Source organism: Cetorhinus maximus, chromosome 1, assembly GCF_964194155.1.
Source record: "Cetorhinus maximus chromosome 1, sCetMax3.hap1.1, whole genome shotgun sequence".
NCBI lineage: Eukaryota > Metazoa > Chordata > Chondrichthyes > Lamniformes > Cetorhinidae > Cetorhinus > Cetorhinus maximus.
This window is the reverse complement of record NC_135879.1, coordinates 178,060,066-178,081,621: the sequence shown is the minus strand read 5'-3', so window position 1 is coordinate 178,081,621 and position 21,556 is coordinate 178,060,066. Positions and strand designations below refer to the sequence as shown.

General features: G+C 46.9%; 1 protein-coding gene across 1 annotated transcript in view; it reads left to right on the top strand.

Annotated features, from left to right (window-relative positions):
- The window catches only part of LOC144685630 (putative phospholipid-transporting ATPase IM), a 329,489-nt gene that overhangs the window by 58,132 nt on the left and 249,801 nt on the right, over positions 1–21,556 (top strand). The window contains exon 4 of the mRNA XM_078550359.1: positions 12,460–12,573. Within this exon, the coding sequence (XP_078406485.1) occupies positions 12,460–12,573 (114 nt within the window). The remainder of the gene's footprint in view (positions 1–12,459; positions 12,574–21,556) is intronic.

Genomic DNA, 21,556 nt, shown 5'->3' with positions numbered 1-21,556 from the left:
CTGCTTTTCTGTTTTTCCAATCCAAGTGATAACATTTGGCGGCTTCTCGCCAATTCAGCACATTGCATTCCACTTGCTCTGTTCTTGCCCACTCAATTAACCTATTTCATACCTTTGGAACCCTCTTGTGTCCTCCTCACAGCTTACTCCCCGCCTAACTTTTTACTCCCAGGAATGCTTGCATGCATTATACTCAGTCATTGATATAGATTGTAAATAGCTGAGGCCCAAGCACTAATCCTTGCAATACCTCACTAGCATTTTTTATATTAGTTAATGGGATGTGGGCATCGCTCGCTAGGCCAGCATTTATTACCTATCCCAAATTGCCCTTAAGAAGGTGGTGGTGTGCTGCCTTCTTGAACCGCTGCAGTCCATGTGTTTAGGAACACCCACAGTGCTGTAAGGAAGGGAGTTCCAGGATTTCGACCCAATGCCAATGAAGGAACGGCAATATAGTTCCAAGTCAGGATGATGTGTGACATGGAGGGGAACTTGCAGCTGGTGGTGTTCCCATGCATCTGCTGCTCTTGTCCTTCCAGGTAGTAGAAGTCGCAGGTTTGGAAGGTGCAGTTGAAGGAACCTTGGAGGGTTGCTGCAGTGGACCTTGTAAATGGCGCACACTGCTGCCCCTGTGCATCGGTTGTGGAGGGAGTGAATGTTTATTGTGGTGGATGGGTGCCAATTAAGCGGGCTGCTTGGTCCTGAATGGTGTTGAGCTTCTTGTGAGTTGTTGGACCTGTATTCATTCGGGCAAGTGGAGAGTATTCCATCACAGTCCTGTCTTGTGCCTTGTAGATGGTGGACAGGCTTTGGAGAGTCAGGGGGTGAGTTACTGTCTGCAGAATTCCCACCCTGTGACCAGCATTTGTAGCCACAGTATTTATATAGCTAGTCCAGTTCAGTTTCTGGTCAATGGTAACCCCCCAGGATGTTGATAGTGGGGGATTCAGCGATGGTAGTGCCATTGAATGTCAGTGGAAGATGGTTAAATTCTCTGTTGTTGGAGATAGTCATTGCCTGGCACTTGTGTGGCGCGACTGTTACATTCCACTTATCAGCACATGTCTGAATATTGTCCAGGTCTTGCTGCATATGGGCACGGAGGAGTTGTGAATGATGCTGAACATTGTGCAATTATTCTTGAACATCCCTATTTCTGACCTTATGATGGAAAGAATGTCATTGACGAAGCAGCCGAAGATGGTTGGGCCTAGGACATTACCCTGAGAAACTCCTGCAATGAAGCCTTGGTACTGGGTTGATTGACCTCCAACAACCACAACTACCTTCCTTTGTGCAAGGCATGACTAGAACCAGTGGAGAGTTTACCCCCCTGATTTGCATTGACTTCAGTTTTGCTAGGGCTCCTTGATGCCACACTTAGTCAAGAACGGCCTTGATCTCAATGGCAGTCACTCTCACGTCACTTCCTGATTGCAGCTCTTTTGTCCATGTTTGGACCAAGGCTGTAATGAGTTCAGGAGCTGAGTGGCCCCGGTAGAACAGAAACTGAGCGTCAGGAAGCAGGTTATTGCTAAGTGCCGCTTGATAGCACTTTCGGCGATACTTTTTAGCCCTTTGCTGATGATCGAGATTAGACTGATGAGGTGGTAATTGGCCGGGTTGGATTTGTCCTGCTTTTTGTGTACATGATGTACCTGGGCAATTTTCTACATTGCCGGGCAGGTGCCAGTGTTGCAGCTGTCCTAGAACACCTTTGCTAGGGTCGTGGATAGCTCTGGAGCACACGTCTTTCAGTATATTGCCAGAATGTTGTCAGGGCCCATAGCCTTTGCAGTATCCAGTGCTTTCAGCCATTTCTTGACATCACATGGAGTGAATCGAATTGGTTGAAGACTGGGACCTGTGATGCTGGGGACCTCAGGAAGGGGTTGTGATGGATCATCTGCTTGGCACTTCTGACTGAAGGTGACTACAAATCCTTCAGCCTTGTATTTTGTACTGATGTGCTGGGCTTTCCTGTCATTGAGGATGGGGATATTTGTGGAGCTTTCTCCTCCAGTTACTTGTTTAATTGTCCACCATATTCACAACTGGATGTGGCAGGACTGTAGAGCTTAGATTTGATCCGTTCATTGTGGGATTGCTTAGCTTTGTCTATCTCATGTTGTTTCTGCTGTTGGCATGCAACTAGTCCTGTGTTGTAGCTTCACCAGGTTGACACCTCTTTTTAGGTATGCCTGGTGCTGCTCCTGGCATGTCCTCCTGCACTCTTATTGACACCTCATTTTAGGTATGCTTGGTGCTGCTCCTGGCATTTCCTCCTTCACTCTTCATTGAACCAAGGTTGATTCCCCAGTTTGATGGTAATGGTAGAATGGGGGATGTGCTGGGCCACGATGTTACAGATTGTGGTTGTATAAAATTCTGCTGCTGCTGATGGCCCACAGTGCCATATGGATGCCCAGTTTTGAGTTGCTAGTTCTGTTCAAAATCTATCCTATTTAGCACAGGAGTAGTGCCACACAACACAATGAGGGTAACCTCAATGTGAAGATGGGACTTAGTTTCCACATGACTGCGTGGTGATCACCCTTACCAATACTGTCATGGACAGATGCAACAGTTGGATTGGTGAGGACGAGGTCAAGTAGGTTTTTCCCTCTTGTTGGTTCCCTCACCATCTGCCGAAGACCCAGCCTAGCAATTGTGTCCTTTAGGACTTGCCCAGCTCAGTCAGTAGTGCTGCTACTGAGCCACACTTGGTGATGGACATTGAAGTCTCCCACCCAGAGTACATTCTGTACCCTTCCCACCCTCAGTGCTTCCTCCAAGTGATGGCCAACATGGAAGAGGACTGATTCATCAGCTGAGGGGGAGGTGGTATGTGGTAATCAGCAGGATGTTTCCTTGCCCATGTTTGACCTGATGCCATGAGACTTCATGGGGTCCAGAGTTGATGTTGAGAACTCCCAGGGCAACTCCCTCCTGGCTGTATACCTCTGTGCCGTCACCTCTGTTAGGTTAGGACATACCCAGCGATGGTGGTGTCTGGAGGTATCATTCAGTGAGTACAACTAGTCTGTGGGACAGCCCTCCCAATTTTGGCACAAGCCCCCAGATGTTGGGAAAGAGGACTTTGCAGGGACAATAGGGCTGGGTGTGCTGTTGTTGTTTCTGGTGCCTAGGTCGATGCCATATAGTCCATCCAATTTCATTCCTTATCAACTTTTCTTTACTGTTTTGATACAACTCAGTGGCTTGCTAGGCCATTTCAGAGGGCAGTTAAGAGTCAACCAAATTGCTGTGAGTCTAGAGTCAGCTGCAGGCCAAACCTGGTAAGGACAGCAGATTTCAGAAGGACATTAGTGAACCAGTTGGCTTTTTCTTTACAACAATCGATGATGCTTCCTGGTGACCATTATGAGTCTGGTTTTCAATTCCAGATTTATTTTAATTAATTGGATTCAAATTCCACCAGCTGTCATGTTGGGATTTGAACCCAGGGTATTAGCCTGAATCTCTGGATTACTAGTCCAATGAGATTACTACTACCCACCACCTCCCCCAGCCTGCCAACCTGAAATCTCTGTTTTCTGTTCATTAACCAGTTCTCAATTCATGCTAATGTATTACCTTCAATCACATAATTTTGTGTAATAATCTCTTTTATCGCACCTTATTGAATGCTTTTTAAAAAATCCAAATGCATTACAGCCACTGATACCCCACCCTCAAAACTCTCTTGACAGATTTGTCAAACATGGTTTAATTGGATGAAACCTCTTTGTTGACTCTGCCTAATCATATAATTTTATCAGGTCCCTAATAATAAATTTTCACATATTCTCTACAATCTCTGCACACCCCAATTAAGACGGTTGAGATTTTCAAGCTAACTGACCTACTGTTTTCTCTCTCCCCTCTTTCTTGAACAGCGGGGTTATGTTTGTTACCTTCCAATCTATGGGAACGTTGTAGAATTTAGGGAATTTTGGGAGATCAAAACCAATAAATCCACTATTTCTCTAACTACCTGCCTTCAAACCCAAGAGTATAGGCTGTCAGCTCCAGGAGAATTGTTGGCTTCTGGTCCCGTTAATTTCTCCAGTACTACTTCTTTAATTATACTAACATCATTAAGTTCCTCATTTTCACTCGACGTATGGGGCAGGATTTTCGGGTTGTCAGGCGGGCGCAGTGAGTGGACCAGGGAGTGGCCAGGAAACAGTTCGCTGCCCGTGATCAGCCTCTGACCATGATTTCACACTGACTGGACAATTAATGGCCAGCTAGAGTGAAAAATGGTGCTGAGAACCTCAACACTGCCGGGGTGAGGGCAGGAGGAGTGAAAGCGCAGATGTCTGCGCATGCCCGGGGAAGCACGCACTGAAAGCTCCCTGAAGGCAGGGAGCTGAACAATTTTAGAATCAAAAATAAAAAGTTCTAAAATTTGAAAAAAATGTCCCAACATGGGACTCACTCACAATAACATTAACAGAATAAAAATTCTGCCCAATATTTATATTTATTCTTTATTTAATTGTGGAAGCCTCATCCCGCCCGTGGATGAGGTTTGCTACAAACTCAAAAGGCCACCTGGCTAATTCACTCACCGTCAACCGTAAAGTTGGATGGGCAGCGAAAAAGGCCAAATAAGCTTCTTAATTGTCATCGGGCTTGCTGCCAGCTCTCATGTGTGCCCGCCGATCGAAATGTCATGCAAATGCGCACTGATGCCGGGATGCTCGCCCAACGTCATTGCACACTATATTATGCTCGATCGAGTCAGGCACATGCCCACCCACCCGCGGGAAATAAAATCCTGCCCATTGTATGGCACTACTTCTGGAATGTTTTTGTGTCTTCGGTCAAGGTGTGTACAAAATATTCACATAATGTCTCTGCTATTTCCATATTTCACCTTGTAATTTTTCCTGATTCTGCCTCTGCTAAACTCTTCCTTTTTACCTATAGAAGCCGATAAAAGTTTTTCTAATCTGTTTTTATATCTCTAGCTTGTTTACTCTCATATCCTATTTTCTCTTTGTTTATCAGTTTCTTGCTCATCCTTTGCTGAATTCTAAGATCCTCCCAATCCTCAACCATTCCACTTTTTTGACAACGTTAGAAGCTTTTTCCTTTAATCAAGTACTACATTTCACTTTTCTTGCTAAGAATGGTTGGGCCACTTTTCCCCTGAAGTTTTTATTCCTTAAGGGAATGTATAATCATTGCGAATTATGAATTAAATCTTTAAATGTTTGGAGTGCACTGTTGGTAGTGCAAAGCAGCCACATTACACCAGTACTGGGCAGCTCAAATAATTGTTTCTTGGATTGTGAATGCAACCTGACTTGATCATGCCCATTCCTGAAGGCACATTTGGACGCTTGTGAGTAACCTACTTATTAAAGTCAGGGCTTTAATTAGTGCAGGTGGACAAGTACTAATTTGTGGAATCAACAGTGTTAGAAGAGGTGAATGAGATGTTTTTGAATTGAATTTTACTTAGGTTTAAGTTTAATGTCCAAATGCAGCAAGACCTGGACAATATTCAGGCTTGGGCTGACAAGTGGCAAGTAACATTCACGCCACACAAGTGCCAGGCAATGACCATCTCGAACAAGAGAGAATCTAACCATCTCCCCTTGACGTTCAATGGCATTACCACCACTGAATCTCCCACTATCAACATCCTGGGGGTTACCATTGACTAGAAACTGAACTGGACTAGCCATATAAATACTGTGGCTACCAGAGCAGGTCGGAGGCTAGGAATCTTGCGACGAGTAACTCACCTCCTGACTCCCCAAAGCCTGTCCACCAACTAGAAGGCACAAGTCAGGAGTGTGATGGAATACTCCCCACTTGCCTCTATGAGTGCAGCCCCCACAACATTCAAGAAGCTTGACGCCATCCAGGACAAAACAGCCTGCTTGATTGGCACCACATTCTCAAACAGTCACTTGCTCCACCACCAACGCACAGTAGCAGCAGTGTGTACCATCTACAAGATGTACTGTAGAAACTCACCGAGTTTCCTTAGGCAGCACCTTCCAAATCTATGACCGCTACCATCTAGAAGGACAAGGGCAGCAGATAGATGGGAAAACGACCACCTGGAAGTTCCCCTGCAAGCCATACGCCATCCTGACTTGGAAATATATCACCATTCCTTCACTGTCACTGGGTTAAAATCCTGGAACTCCCTCCCTAAAAGCACTGTGGGTGTACCTACGCTACAATGGACTGCAGCGGTTCAAGAAGGCAGCTCACCACCACCTTCTCAAGGGCAACTAGGGATGGGCAATAAATGCTGGCCCAACCAGCGAAGCCCGCAACTCCTAAATGAATAAAAAAAGGTCACTATGTCTCTCATGGTTTCTTTTATGTGCTGAATCATAGAGTAGTCATACGTTATATTTACTCTACCTTGAGATCATTTAAATATTCTCAAGTTAGGTTGAGTTGATTGAAATTTTCCATCAAGGTATCTTTCCTGTTTTTACACAAACTGCTTTTATCATTTCATAAAGCAAATTATCCCACTCCCTGTGTTGAACTGAAGGAACCCATTGCAGGTTCATGGCAGAAGTTCAGAAACTGTGGACAATGGAAGTAGTACTTGTATTTTAAATGGAAAAAAATATATGCCAGGATTTTGTCCTCAGCGGGCGGGTGTGGGAGCAGCTGTGTAACCGACCGCCGCCTGTGATCGGGCCCCTGCGATTTCATGCTGGCGGGTCAATTAAGGTCCACCCAGCGTGAAGTGCTGTCCCGCACTGGCCAGCAAGGGCCGAGTGGGGGTGGGGGCCTGTCGGCCGCCAGGTTCAGTTGCAACCAGGCAGCCTGTTTAAAACCTGCCCAGGTAGCCCCAGAAAGGGTACCAGGGAAGGACTTTAGTCTGCCGTTCTAATGGTGGACTCAAGTGCGGCTGCAAACGCCAAGAGGGAGGAGAGTTCAGGTGGGCACTCTGCTTTTCTGATGAGTGCCTCACTGCCCTCCTGGAAGAGGTGGCTGCCAAGAGGGACACCCTTGACCCAGAGATTGGAGGAGGTGGCAACCCAGGTGAGCAGCCATGCTGTGGTGCAGTACATCTGGGTCCAGTGCCGGAATCGTTTCAATGACCTGCTGCGCTCAGGAAGGGTGAGTACTGTGTTGGCATGGGTCAGTGTGCAGAAGTGTTAAGGTCTGGCCGTCCCCACGTGGACCTCAGGGGGGTAAGAGTCTGAGTGCCAACTGTCAATCACGTTGGAGCTGGCCAAGGGGGTAAGCCCTGGCTGTTTGGACTGAGTGCCTTGTGACTTGAGAACCACTCGGATGTGACCTTCCAGGTGCTCCTCAGCTGGGGTTGGCCAGGCTGTAATGGTGCTACAGGTAGAGAGTGGACGAATCAATGCTCCCCTGTCCTTTCAAGAGAAGACAAGCCATAACCAAGTTGACAGGGCACATACAGGTGGAGGCCCGCTCAACCTTCTGCTGCTCTCCTGGTTCGAGCAGGATGCCCTCAAACTCAAGAGCCGGCACGCTTCCCTGTTCAACCGGGTATGGAGAGGCAGGGATGCCAGATGAAGTAAGGTAAGACGAAGGCAGTGCGCTGAGGTGAGACTTTTGGATTGTGGAACCATTCTAGTATAGTCTCTTCACTGATGTGAGCCTCGAACCTGGAATCCCCATTGATCATTGAAAGAAGATGGCACCATGATGCTGATCTCCATTGTCCCATCAGGGTGCCTGGCATACGCAGTGATAGTGTGATGACTTTAACTAATTACATGTCCTTCTCCCTTTTAGGTTCGCCAGCAGGCGTCCGTTCTGCAGACTTCGTAGGGCCATCCCTGACACCGGAAGACCATCAGGTGTCATTTTCACCTGCATCACACCTGCTCCCTGAAGCTGGCACCAGCGCAGATACAGGCACCGTGGTCGGCATTATATCAGTGGCTAGTACCTCGGTGCAAGTTAGTGAGGGCACTTCACAGTCACTTGAGGTGCAGGGGGAGGCAGAGAGTGCCCTGGGCGACAACAGTTGGAGGACTGCTGGGGACCAGGATGATGCTCGGTCGAAGACTGATGATGAGCCTCTGAAGTCGCCCATTAGGCGACAGATACTAGATTCCCAGTGAGATGTGCGGGAGGATATAGTGGAGATCCATGAGGGTCTGTGTGACATGGACTCCTTGATGGAGGAGTCCATGCAGAGCGTGAGCACTGCGTTGACTGTCATGGGCAAGTGCACTGCCTGTTCCATTGAGAGAGTGTGACTCTCATGGAGAGAGAGCTCCAGGGACAGGAAGAGGGGTTCCTGGAGTTGGACTCAGACCTACAAGCCCTCACACTGGCACTGTCCTCAGGTGGTCAGTATCAGTGTGGGAGATGGATGAGGCACCCAATATCCCAGCTAGGTGTCCGTCCATCAATGGTGTGTAGGGAGGTCCAGAGTGACCTCATGTTGGTGCATGAGCTGTCTGTCATCTCTGCGGGCTCCTCTCATGGCACCCTGGGTGACTGGATGACGGCAGCAGCTCCTCCACCTGTCCACCAGTGACTGTAGCACCTGATGAGGCTGTGGCGAACGAGGAGATGCCAGCTGTGGCACTGGCTGTTCCCTCCCAGGCAGGGCCAGCACAGGCTCCACTGGCCAGAGGACGACTGCCAAGGTCAAGGCCAACAAGACAGCAGAGTCAGCAGGCTGTCTCCAATGCTGGTGCCAGCGAGGGGGGAGCACCTAGAGGTTGCACTTGCAAACATCAGTTAAAGGCACCATGAGCACAATAGGGACGGGTCACGGCTGATTTTATCTTCATTTCTGTTTACTTTATCTATACTGGTCTGGGATTGAAGACCAGAAACGTTTATGTAAATGGTTTAGAACTGTCATAAGAGGGAGAATTTTCTCCCTGTTGGGGGGATTGTGCGGGAGCGGGCGCAGGCGGCGTGCAGCCAATCGCCACCTGTGATCAGCTGGGCGCCACCATTTTACATGGGCGGGCCAATTAAGGCCCGCCCAGCGTGACGTGCGCCCGGAAGCGCTGAGCACTACCTGTGCGGGCAGGGTGGGGGGGTCGTTGCCTGAGTCGGGGCCTGTGCTCTTTTGCACGCATGCACACGAGAGAGCACAAAAATCACCCTGAGGCACAGAGCTGCCTCAGGGAGATCAGTTTAAGTTTAAAAAACTTTAATAAAGGAAATAAAATTTTTTAGGACATGTCCCCTCATGTGAAACTGTCACATGAGCTGGGACATGTCTATGAATTTTATTAAAAATTTTTTCAACCTTTAAAAACCTTCGTGAAACCTCATTCCACCCGTGGATGAGTTTCCATGAAAAATGCAAAGGCCACCTGGCCTCTTCGCCTGCCCGCCAACCTTAAGGTTGGACGGGCAGCTCAGTTTACTGTTTCAATTGGTAGTTAACTGGCCTTAATAGGCCTTTGACAGTTCGGCAGGGGCACACAGCTGACTCGGATGTGTGCTCGCTGAACTGAAAATCAGAATGGTGCGCGGTGACATCGGAATGCACGCCCGACGTCACCGCGCGTCATTTTACGCCCAGTGAATGGACCCCGCCCCCGCTCGCCAAGACGAAGATTCTGCCCAAGGAGATAAATTTTGTTTTTGTTATCATGGCCTGTGTATGCTACACCTTTTTATTTTATTGGTGCAGGGTATGCCAATATGTAATAATGGATGTAAGTGGCTCTGAACTTTATTGTTCTTTGTGTTCAAATGAAAGAGTCCTTTCAGACATCCGGGACGGAGGAGGCAGCCCTGGCATGCAATTGAAGCTGATCTTTGGTAGCTTAGCTGAAGGAACGTTAGATCAAGACATCCCTGGTGTCCCTGCCTCCCAGGAGGTTATGGAGGTCTGGCTCCACGCCCTCAGCGTTCTCCTCACCGTGCTCCTCTTCTGACTCACTACTGGACTCATCATCTGTGGCCTGTGCAGCTGCGTCAAGATCCCCTTCCTCCAGTGGGTCCGCCCATGCCAATGTCAGATTGTGGAGAGCGCAGCATATAACCACGATCAGTGATGCCTGCTCTGCTGAGTGTTGAACGGTCCAAGCACTGGAAGCGCATTTTGAGAAGACCTATGATCCTCTCTACCGCCATCCATGTGGAAGCATGACTTGTATTTTAACGCTTTTCTGCCTCTGTTCTTGGGTGGCAGAGAGGCATCATGAGCCACCTCTTCAACTGATAGCCCTTGTTACTCGACAGCCATCTATCCATTTGGGCTGGAGCACTGAAGAGCCTAGCACCTGGGAGTGTCTCAGGATGTACGTGTCATGGGAGCTGCCAGGGTACCTTGCACAGACTTTCAGAATCTGCATCCTGTGGTCACACACTATCTGCATGTTCATGGAGTGGAATCGCTTCCTGTTGACGAAGGCCCGGGCTCACCCACCGCTGCTTTGATGGCCACATGTGTGCAGTCGATGGCACCCTGGACGCGGGGGAACCCAGCAATCGCTGCAAAGCCTCTGGCTCGCTCAGCTGTCTGGCCTCATCTGTATGGTAAAGAATAAAGGTCAATACCCGTCTGAACATAGCTTCTGTCACCAGCTTGTTGCAGCTGTGGACAGCTGATTGGGAGACTCCACAAAGATCCCCCACTGAGCCCTGGAAAGAGCTGGTGGCATAGACGTTGAGGGCTACTGTGACCTTCAAAGCCACTGGCATGGGGTGTCCACCCACATAGTTGGAGCTGATCTCAGGGCCAATCATGTGGCAAATGGAGGTGACGGTCTCCTTGGAGAGGCGGCGCCTCCTTTGACATTGCACCTCGGACATATTGGGGTAGTTGCATCGCCGCCTGTAAACCCTGGCAGCATGATTCTTCTGCAGCCCCTTCCGCCTTGGCCTTCCTGCTGACCCTTGTGCCTGCGCCTCTCCTCCCATAAGTCCCTCCCCTGAAAGCTGCATTGAGACATCTGGCCTCCTCCCCCTTCTGCCCCTCTCTTCCTCCTCAGAGGAGGTGCCTCTAGCGGAGACCACAATCCCCATTACCAGGGTAAGGGAAGGCTGTCTCATATCTGGAAGGGTCCACGTGGCCTAAATCCTCTGAGGCCATGGCAGACAGCAATGAGTCCTGAAATGAAGCCTGGAAATGCTAAGAATGAAGCCCCAAACAGAGATGAAGCTGCCAAGTACCAATAAGCAACCAGCTGCAAACTATCTCCAAAACTGCTCACTACTCACACTGGCAATGCTGCCGACCCTTTTTATCCTGCTCTTGGATGAGGTTTGTGAAAATGTTGGCTAGCCGCCTGCCCATTTTGCTCATGTGACGAGCAGAAAATTGCCTGGGCAAGGTAAAATCAGTCAGTTGGACTGTTAAGGGCCTTAAGTGGCTTGGTACCCATGCGTGTCCACCGAGCAAAATATTGCGCGAGTGGGCGATGACATCGGGATGTTCGCCCGACGTCATCGCGCACTATTTTACTCCTAATCGGGTCGGGCGCACCTATGAGAGTTTTCATGGTCACTATTCTTGAGACTAGCTTTGAATTCCAGATTTATTAATTGAGTTTAATTTCATGGTGGGATTCATGGTCTGTAGCAATCTCTGCAATACAGACTGGGAGAGGTGAGCACTGTTGGAGAAGAGGGAGACTTAGGGGACTCCTCAAACTGAAGGCATTCATGAAGGGCTCCCTCTTCAGTGGTGAAAAGGTACTGCAAAGCTCCTCAGCATGGAAGATTGACCGCGCCAGAAGAGTGCTGCAGCTGCTTCCGGACCCCTGTGAGCATTGCAGCCGCTAATGCTGCCAATTAATTCAGCCACCTGTGGCCTGCTGAGCTCCCGGCGAGAGATCACCTCTGCAGCATTGCCCAGCTCCCAACACTGTGTGGAGCATGTGCGACACCAGGAAAGTTGCAGTGCTGGGGGAAAATAGGCCTTATTGTCTTTATTGCCTGCTCAGCCCTGTGAGCTGCTGATTTCCTTGGCAGCCTGCCTCTGGGAGAGTCGCCCAGAGGTGGGACAGCATTGAGGAGCAATTCTAACAGGGTTTCCCGCTGCTTTCCCAGCCCCCCTCCACAGGCTTCAAACCCATCTCCATGGGGCTGGGAAAATTCAGCACATAGTTGCTGACAAGAGCCATATCTTATTTTTACAAGCATTGAAATAGATTTTTAAAAAAACTTTTATTGATCAACTCTGTAGAAGAGGAACAGGCAAAAAATGTTATGAGATTTCTGCCAAAAATTTAATACAAAAGGGGTTCCCCTGTGTTTGTTTGAAGGTGCACCTTTCTACTTGAGTTGTTATCATGCATCCTCGTAAGAAATAAAATGCTCTCTTCACATTTCTATAGTCATTAAATGAAACATATTTTAAAATTATTTAAATTACATAATGCATCCCTTCCAAATCACATCTTTTGCAGCAATCACCAGAACATTGATGTGAGCATATTGTAATTAAAAATGTTTTGTATCTGTGTTATTTAATTTCATGTATTTACCAAATTTTGTTTTTCATTTCAGAACAATCGAATTAAAACCTCCAAATATAATGTTTTCACATTCTTGCCAATCAACTTGTTTGAACAGTTTCAGCGAATTGCCAATGCCTATTTTTTATTTTTACTTATTTTGCAGGTAAGTCTTTATCTTAATCTATCTTTATGTTACCTTAAAACCCACCACTTTGGCCCAGCTTTTAGTCACCTTAATGACTCCTCCTTTGGTTTGGCATTGATTTTTGCCAGTTGAGGCTTCTGTGAAGCACCTTTGGACATTTCCTACATTAAATCCTATATAAATACAAATTGTTATATTGTTCAATGAATTCCTCTCAAAGTAATTCCCTTTCAATAGTAAATAACAAAGCATTTCCAGTCTTTCCTGTGAATTCATGTCCTGTGAGAACACAAGACTTCAAGAGATAGGAGCAACAGACCATACGGCCTGATGGCTGATCTTGGGCTTCAACTCTACTTTCCAACCTGCACCCCATATCCCTTGATTCCCTTAGAGAACAAAAATCTGCCTATCCCAGCCTTAAATATAGTCAACGATGGAGCATCCACAACCCCCTGGGGTAGAGAACTTCAAAGATTCACAAACCTTTGAGTGAAGAAAGTTCTCCTCATCTCAGTCCTAAATGATCATCCTCTTATCCTGAAACTGTTTTACGTTCCCCAGCCAGCGGAAATGACCTCTTGTCTACCCTGTCAAGCCCCTTCGGAATCTTTTATGTTTCAATGAGATCACATCTCATTCTCCTAAACTCCAGAGAATATAGGCTAGGGAGTAGTTGCGTGCCTCTTCAGTGCACCAGTTTGTTAGTCCACCCCTTGAGCACTCTGTCCAATCTAAACTGATATCAGGTTCACAATGCCAAAATGCATCTCCCCACACTTCTCCTGTATTGAATTCCATCTGCCACTTGCCTGCCCATTTGTTTTGTTAAACATTAAAGGCTTCTGCACTTTAATTATCATCTCCCAGTGAAACCCCAAGTTCTAGTCCATGCATTTACGCTCTCGCTTATGGTTGCTTCTACCAGTGTTCCACCCTGCACCTGGAGTTGATATGGAGCAATCTGCTGCCTTTCTTGCTGTAGTGTATTAAATGGCCATGGCTTCTTGGTGCCTGAATCCTACTGCGGCTTGCCACATTTGGGGCCACCTATATCTGTGCAAGGCTTCCTCAGCGAAGAAGACCACATGCAGCATTGATGTTACCATCAAAGGGGTTAAGGATCTGCCTTCAGCTGTCAAAGTTTGTGAGGAGCCTCCATTGCCTTCAGCCTGACTTTCCTCTGCCCTTTCAGGCCCTACATGTACTGCCTGGAATGGCTCAGCTCCTTGCCATGGGAGATGCACCGCTGGCCCACCTTGCCCACTCATTGCTCTGTAGATCTCATGGATGAGGCCATGCTCTGGAGTTCTGTGCACATCTCTTGCATCCATTCGGTTCTGTGCTCCATGTGTCTCTCCAAGATGCTAACCACTCTCCCAATGGAGGGCACCATGCATTCACATGCCATAGAAGGGTTGCAACTCATGGTATGGATTGACTCCTCCATCACTTTTGGATGCAGCTGCACTGCCCCTGGAAACTCCAACTAATGTTCATACATTTGATGCAACTGCTGAAGCATCTACAGTTTTACTGATGACACCAGAGGCTCACCATCTGCATGAAGCTGAGCGTCACTGGGCCTCTTCTCATTCCTCCAAGGGGAAGTGCCCACAGGTGTCATTGCGTCCGTCACCTCCTCCGGTGCATCTGTGCAGTGTTCACTAGATTGTTACACCTGTTCTTTATATGCAACAAAATCTACTGTTCAGCGTATATTTGTGCTGGTGGAGGATGTGCTGGAATAAAGTGGCTCAGTATCTTCCGATAGTACTGCATGCCTGAACTTTCCATTGTAGCAGGAGTCCTTGTTTCTTACTGCTGCTGTATCTGCTGGAGAGACATGATTTAAGTGAAACAGCTGGTCTCTCAACCAAGCCCTGGTGTCTCCACTTGATCAGAAGCATTATGAACACACTTTCCCTGCAAGCACAGACATATGCAGTGTCACTCCTGTCTCATGGCCTCCAGAATACTGGTCACTTTGAGATACTATAAATGTGCAGCACCATGCACTGGGTGGTATGGTGACTTGGCTGTTCAGCCATCTCAATGCAGCATTCACTCATCACTGACCATGGGATTCGAGTGCATGTAAACTGGACACTTCAATGTGGATGTTAGCGCCTGGTGTTGCCCTATACATGGGATGATCACCTGGCCTCATATTTGACGGACGTCTTTGAATTCACTCTGGATTTCCAGTTTGCAACTCAACACCACTCACCTTTCTAGACCACATTAGGTCATGAAATCTCTTCCCACTCTGCTTCTGACAAGTGACAAGTGATGCTCACGCCACACAAGTGCCAGGCTACGACTATCTATCTCTATCAAGAGACAATCTAATTATGTCCCTTTGACATTCAATGGCATTACCATTGCTACATTCCCACTATCAATTCTGAAGGTTACCATTGACTAGAAACTGAATTGGATCAGCCATATAAATACTGTGGCTACAAGATCAGTTCAGAGGCTGAGGATTCTGAGGCCAATAACTCACCTTCTGTCTCCAAAAGTCTTCCCACAAGGCACGAGTCAGGAGTGTGATGGAATACTCCCCACTTGCCTGGATGAGCGTTGCTTCAATATTCAAGAAGCTCAACAACCACAAAGCATCCTGCTTGATCGATGCTCCATCCACTACCTTCAACATTCATGCCCTCCACCACTGAAGTACAGTGGTAGCAGTGTGTACCATATACAAGATGCGCTGCAGAAACTCACCAAGGCTTCTTCAACAGCACCCCAACCTCTGTCACCTAGAAGGACAAGGGCAGCAGATGCATGGGAACACCACCATCTACAAGTTCCCCTCCAAGCCACACACCATCTTGACTTGGAACTATACTGTTGTTCCTTCACTGTTGCTGGATCAAAATCCTGGAACTCCCTTCCTAACTGCTCTGTGGGTGTACCTGCACCAGATGGTCTGCAGCAATTCAAGAGGGTGGCTCATCACCATCTTCTCAAGGACAATTGGCAATGGGCAACAAATGCACGACTAGCCAACAATGCCCATTTTCTATGAAAGAACAAAAAAAACGGTTCTTGCAATGACCTCTTGTCTGCTTACTATGTCTCCCACTTCCAGCCTTCTGGGGAGGCTGGAAGTGGGAGCTGAGAGTCAGAGCGGAGATTTAAAAAGAGCGGGAGCTAGACTCAGGGCTAAAAGTGGTGCCAGGATGTCACGATTCAAGAAGTGACATGACGCAGGGGAGGCAGCTGTTTGGTAAGTAGGGTCAGGTAGTATTTCTACTTCTACTTTTTCTACTAATTAAACTGCTGCAGTCCATTAGCTTAAACAAAATAAGGTGAGGACTTTGGACTGTAGTGGGAGTGTTTGGAGTGGAATTAGGCCCCTGGCATAATTAGTATTCTTTAAAGGGAGTAACTAACGAGCTTAATCCAAAGGGAAGTCATGGCAGCAGAGCTCGCACCCACTTCCAGTGTCCATGACGACCATGTGTGCAGGAAGTGTGTCCAGCTGTAGCTACTGGCTAACCGCATTTTGGAGCTGGAGCAGCAGGTGGATTCACTGTGGAGCATCCGCGATGTTGAGATTATCATGGACAGCATGTTCAGTGAGGTGGTCACGCCACAGGTAAAGATTGAACAGGCAGAAAGGGGATGGGTGACCACCCGGCAGATTAGAGGAAGGAAGGTCGTACAGTAGTCCCCTGTGGTCATTCCTCCTCTCTAACAGATATACCATTTTGGATACTGTTGGGGGAGACGACCTCTCAAGGGAAAGCAGCAGGAGCCAAGTCCATGGTACCACGGGTGGCTCTGCTGCACAAGACAAGAGGGGAGGAAGAAGAGTGGTAGGGCTATAGTGTTAGGGGATTCAATACTAAGGGGAACAAACAGGCATTTCTGCAGCCACAAAAGGGACTCCAGGATGGTATGTTGTCTCCCTGGTGCCAGGGTCAAGGATGTCCTGGAGAGGCTGCAGAGCATTCTGAAGGGGGAGGGTAAACAGCCAATGGTCGTGGTACATATTGGTACCAACGACATAGGTAAAAATAGGGATGAGGTCCTATAAGATGAATATAGGGAGTTAGGATGTAAATTAAAAAGTAGGGCCTCAAAGGTAGTAATCTCAGGATTATGACCAGTGCCACGTGCTAGCGAGAGTAGAAATAATAGGATATATCAGATGAATACATGGCTGAAGAAATGGTGTTGGGGGGAGGGATTCAGATTCCTGGGACAGGTTCTGGGGAAGGTGGGAGCAGTACAAAGAGGATGGGTTGCATCTGGGCAGGACCAGGACCAATGTCCTCGGAAGGGTGTTTGCTAGTGTGGTTGGGGAGGGTTTAAACTAGAATGGCAGGGGGATGGGAACCGGAGCAGGGAGACGGGGAAGGAGGAAACAAGGATAGAAACTTAAGACAGATAAGTAAGAATGGCAGCGGGATGGGAACCTGAGCAGGGAGACGGGGAAGGAGGAAACAAGGATAGAAACTAAAGGCAGAAAAGTAAGAAGCAAAAGTGGAAGGCAGAAAAAACAAGGGTGAAAAACAAATGGGGTCATAGTGCAAAATGAAGCTAAGATGACTAACAAGGTTAAAAAGACAAGTCTAAAGGCATTGTATCTTAATGTGTGGAGCATTCGCAATAAGGTAGATGAATTAACAGCGCAAATAGATATAAACAGTTATGATATAGTTGCAATTACGGAGACATGGCTGCAGGGTGACCAAGGATGGGAACTGAACATCCAGGGGTATTCAGTATTTAGGAAGGACAGACAAATAGGAAAAGGAGGTGGTGTAGCACTGTTAGTAAAGGAGGAAATCAATGCAATAGTGAGGAAGGAAATTGGCTCAGAAAATCAGATGTGAAATCTATTTGGATAGAGATAAGAAACACCAAGAGGCAGAAAACATTGGTGTGGGCTGTCTATAGGCTCCCAAACAGTATTGGAGATGTAAGGGAAGGCATTAAGCAGGAAATTAGAGATGCGTGCAATAAGGGTACAACTGTAATCATGGGTGATTTTAATCTACATATAGGTTGGACAAACTAAACTAGCAATAATACTGTGGAGGAGGATTTCCTCGAGTGTGTACGTGATAGTTTTTTTTGACCAATACATTGAGGAACTAAGTAGAGAGCAGGCTATCCTAGACTGGGTATTGTGCAATGAGAAAGGATTAATTAACAATCTTGGGGAAGAGCGACCATAAAATGATAGAATTGTTCATTAGGATGGAGAGTGAAGAAGTTGAATCCGAAATTAGGGCCCTGAATCTAAATAAAGGGAACTACGAGGGTATGAGGCGCGAGTTGGCAATGATGGATTGGGGAACCTTACTAGCAGTATTGACAGTGGATAGGCAATAGCTTATATTTAAGGAATGTATGCATGAATTACAACAATTATTCATTCCTGACTGGCGCAAAGATATAACAGGAAAGGTGGCTCAACCATGGCTTAGAAAATAAATTAGGGATAGTATTAGATCCAAAGAGGAGACACATAAATTTGCCAGAAAAAACAGCAAGCCTGAGGATTGAGAGCAGTTTAGAATTCAACAAAAGTGGACAAAAAGAGCAATCAAGAAGGGGAAAATGGAGCATGAGAGAGTAAACTTGCAAGAAACATAAAACCTGACTGTAAAAGCTTCGATAAATATGTGAAGAGAAGAAGATTAGCGAAGACAAACGTAGGTCCCTTACAGTCAGAAACGGGGGAAATTATAATGGGGAACAAAGAAATGGCAGAAGAATTGAACACATATTTTGGTTCTATCTTCACAAAAGGGGACACAAATAATTTCCCAGAAATGTTAGGGAACCAAGGATCTAGTGAAATGGAAGAATTGAACAAAATCAGTATTAGTAAAAAAAATGGTGCTAGAGAAATTAATGCGGTTAAAGGCTGAAAAATCCATAGAGGCTGATAATCTACACCCCAGAATATCAAAGGAAGTGACCCTGGAAATTTTGAATGCAATGGTGGTCATCTTCCAAAATTCTATAGACCCTGGAGCAGTTCCTATAGATTGGAGGGTGGCAAATGTAACCCCGCTATTTAAAAAAGGAGAGTGACCGAAGAAACAGAGAGTTACAGACCAGTTAGCCTAACATCAGTAGTGGGGAAAATGCTAGAGTCTATTATAAAAGACGTGGTAACAGAACACTTGGAAAGCATTAATGGGATTAGACAAAGTCAGCATGGGTTTATTCAAGGGAAATCATATTTAACTAATTGACTGAAGTTTTTTGAGGATGTAACTAGTAGAATAGATAAGGGAGAACCAGTGGATGTGGTGTATTTGGATTTCAGGAAGGCTTTTGATAAGGTCCCACATAAGAGGCTAGTGGGCAACATTAAAGCATATGGGATTGGGGGTAATATATTGGCATAGATTGAGAATTGGTTGACAGACCGTAAACAGAGAGTGGGAATAATGGGTCTTTTTCCGGGTGGCAGGTGATGACTAGTGGTGTACCACAGGGATCAGTGTTTGGGTCCCAGCTATTCACAATATATAGAAATGACTTGGATGAGAGAACCAAATGCAATATTTCCAAGTTTGCTGACAACACAAAAATGGGCGGGGTTGTGAGTTGTGAGGAGGATGCAAGGAGGCTGCAGGGCGATTTAGACAAGTTGTGTGTGTGGGTAAACAGATGGCAGATGCAGTATAACGTGGATAAATGTGAAGTTAGATGCTTCGGTGTGAAAAACAGAAAGGCAGAGTATTATTTAAATAGTGATATATTGGGAAATTGACACCAGTCAATGAAAGTAAATAGGCAGGTGCAGCAAGCAATTAGGAAGGCAAATGGTATGTTGGCCTTCATTGCAAGAGGATTTGAGTTCAGAAGCAGGGATGCCTTACTGCAGTTATATAGGGCCTTGGTGAAACCACAGCTGGAGTATTGCATGCAGTTTTGGTCTCCCTACCTAAGAAAGGTATACTTGCCATAGCGGGAGTGCAGTGAAGGTTCACTAGGCTGGTACCGGGGATGGCAGGACTGTTGTATGAGGAGTGATTGGTTTGACTGGGCTAGAGTTTAGAAGTATGAGAGGGAATCTGATTGAAACGTATAAAATCCTAACAAGGCTAGAAAGACTGGATGCAGGGAGGATGTTTCCCCTGGTTGGGGAGTCTAGTACCAGGGGCCACAGCCTCAGGACCCAGGGCAGGCCATTTAGGACTGAGATGAGGAAAAATGTCTTCACTCAGAGGGTGGTCAGCCTGTGGAATTCTGTGCCACAGAAAGCTGTGGAGACCGGGACACTGAGTATATTCAAGAAAGCAATTGATAATTTTTTAGATATTAGGAGCATCAAGGGGTATGGAGAGAAAGCAGGAATATGGCATTGAGATAAAGGATCAGCCATGATCATATTGAATGATGGAGCAGGCTCAAAGTGTTGAATGGCCTACTCCTCCGAGTTTCTATGTTTCTACATTTCTTGACTAGGTTTGCTGCCCTCCTCCTACTCCTGGAAACAAGACATCTCTCTTTATTCTTCCTGCCTGCAGGAATGCCTCCTGGGAGGTGTTGCTGAATCGTGAAGTAGCCCTTCCTTGTCCTGAAGCCATTCCTTCATTGCCTGTGTTGCTCTTGACTCCCTTGTTCTTGCCTGTGTCTGCGCCCTTCCTGAATGCTGCACATGTGCCTTTAAAAATGCCGCATTAGTGCGCGCTGCTGGCATTATGACCTGCCCAAAGCCCTTAATTGGTGGGCTCCCCTGCCTGCCGGTCCTTAATTGGTTCTTCCTTGTAAATCACTCAGAAGGTCAGCTGCCTGCTTGTGTGTACCATCAACCTGGATATCCCACACCTTCTGAGTTCCACCTGCATCCCCAACCTCCCCCTCCACCTGACCACCGCCATTGGGTCAGCTGCCCAATTGATAAAATTCAGGCCAAAGTCTTTTCAAATCATTTGGGTGCTTTGTTGAGGCTGTGATGGGGGAGGCTCTCTAAATGGGAATTTCCTCCAAGCTCCTCCTACTCTGGTGCTATAATTTTACTGGAACCGTTGCAAAAACCCTCTTTATGTCCAAAGTTATTGTGATGGAGCGGAAGTAGCTTAAGGAAACCCTGTTTTTTTTCTGAATGGATGAGCTCAAAAGGCTTCCTAAAGTTGTATCATTCTGAGATTAATTAAAATATACTGAATTTAAACAAACATGCTTTTATGAAGTTTTATAATAAAAGTTGTTTTGCAATTAAGTAAATCTAAGTGCTAAAATATTAATATTTCGGTAAAAAACTCATATGCACATGGATAGAAATTTATTGTTGGCATAAAATGATGATCTTCAATATACAAACATTTGACTGGCTTTTTCGCCGGGGCAGGGACCCTCTAGCCATTAATTGGCTTGAGCTGGGAGGTCCCACCTCCAAGAACTGCTAACCAATTAAATGGCCCGCAATTCTCTGTTCTCAGCTATTCCACTGGAAAGAGCGGTCATGTCTGGGACTACATCTAGTTCCCAACGATGATCATTGCTGGAGCTGGACACCAAGCTAAGTCGGGGGTGGGGGAGGGGACTCACTGGGAACAGACATGCCAGCTGGGATGAGGGGGGCAGGTGTTGCTGGCATCTACAGGGTAGGGCGAGGGGAAACGTGGGAGAGGAAAAACCTTCACTGGTGAGAACTAATGAGCACAAGAGGCCTGCAAAGGAGATAACCCCTAACGCTCACCACCAACCCGAGCAATGAAAGCTGCCTGGCTTCACACTTGGCACCGGCTTCTGCCCACTGCAGCTAAAATCCCAGCAATGGCAGGAGGAGCCGCTTAAGTGACCATTAATTAGTCCATAGGCTAAACTAGATCACAGGCAGTCAGGCCTCCCTACGCCTCCCCTGCCACAGATAAAATTGCTGCAGGGATGGGGGTGGGTGAATAGGTGCTGGGTACAATGCTCTTGGCATGGTGCCAATTTTATGCCTCCCCCCCACTGCCTACTAATCTGCCTCCAGGGTGGGTGTAAAATTCTATCCATTGTGTATGAAAAA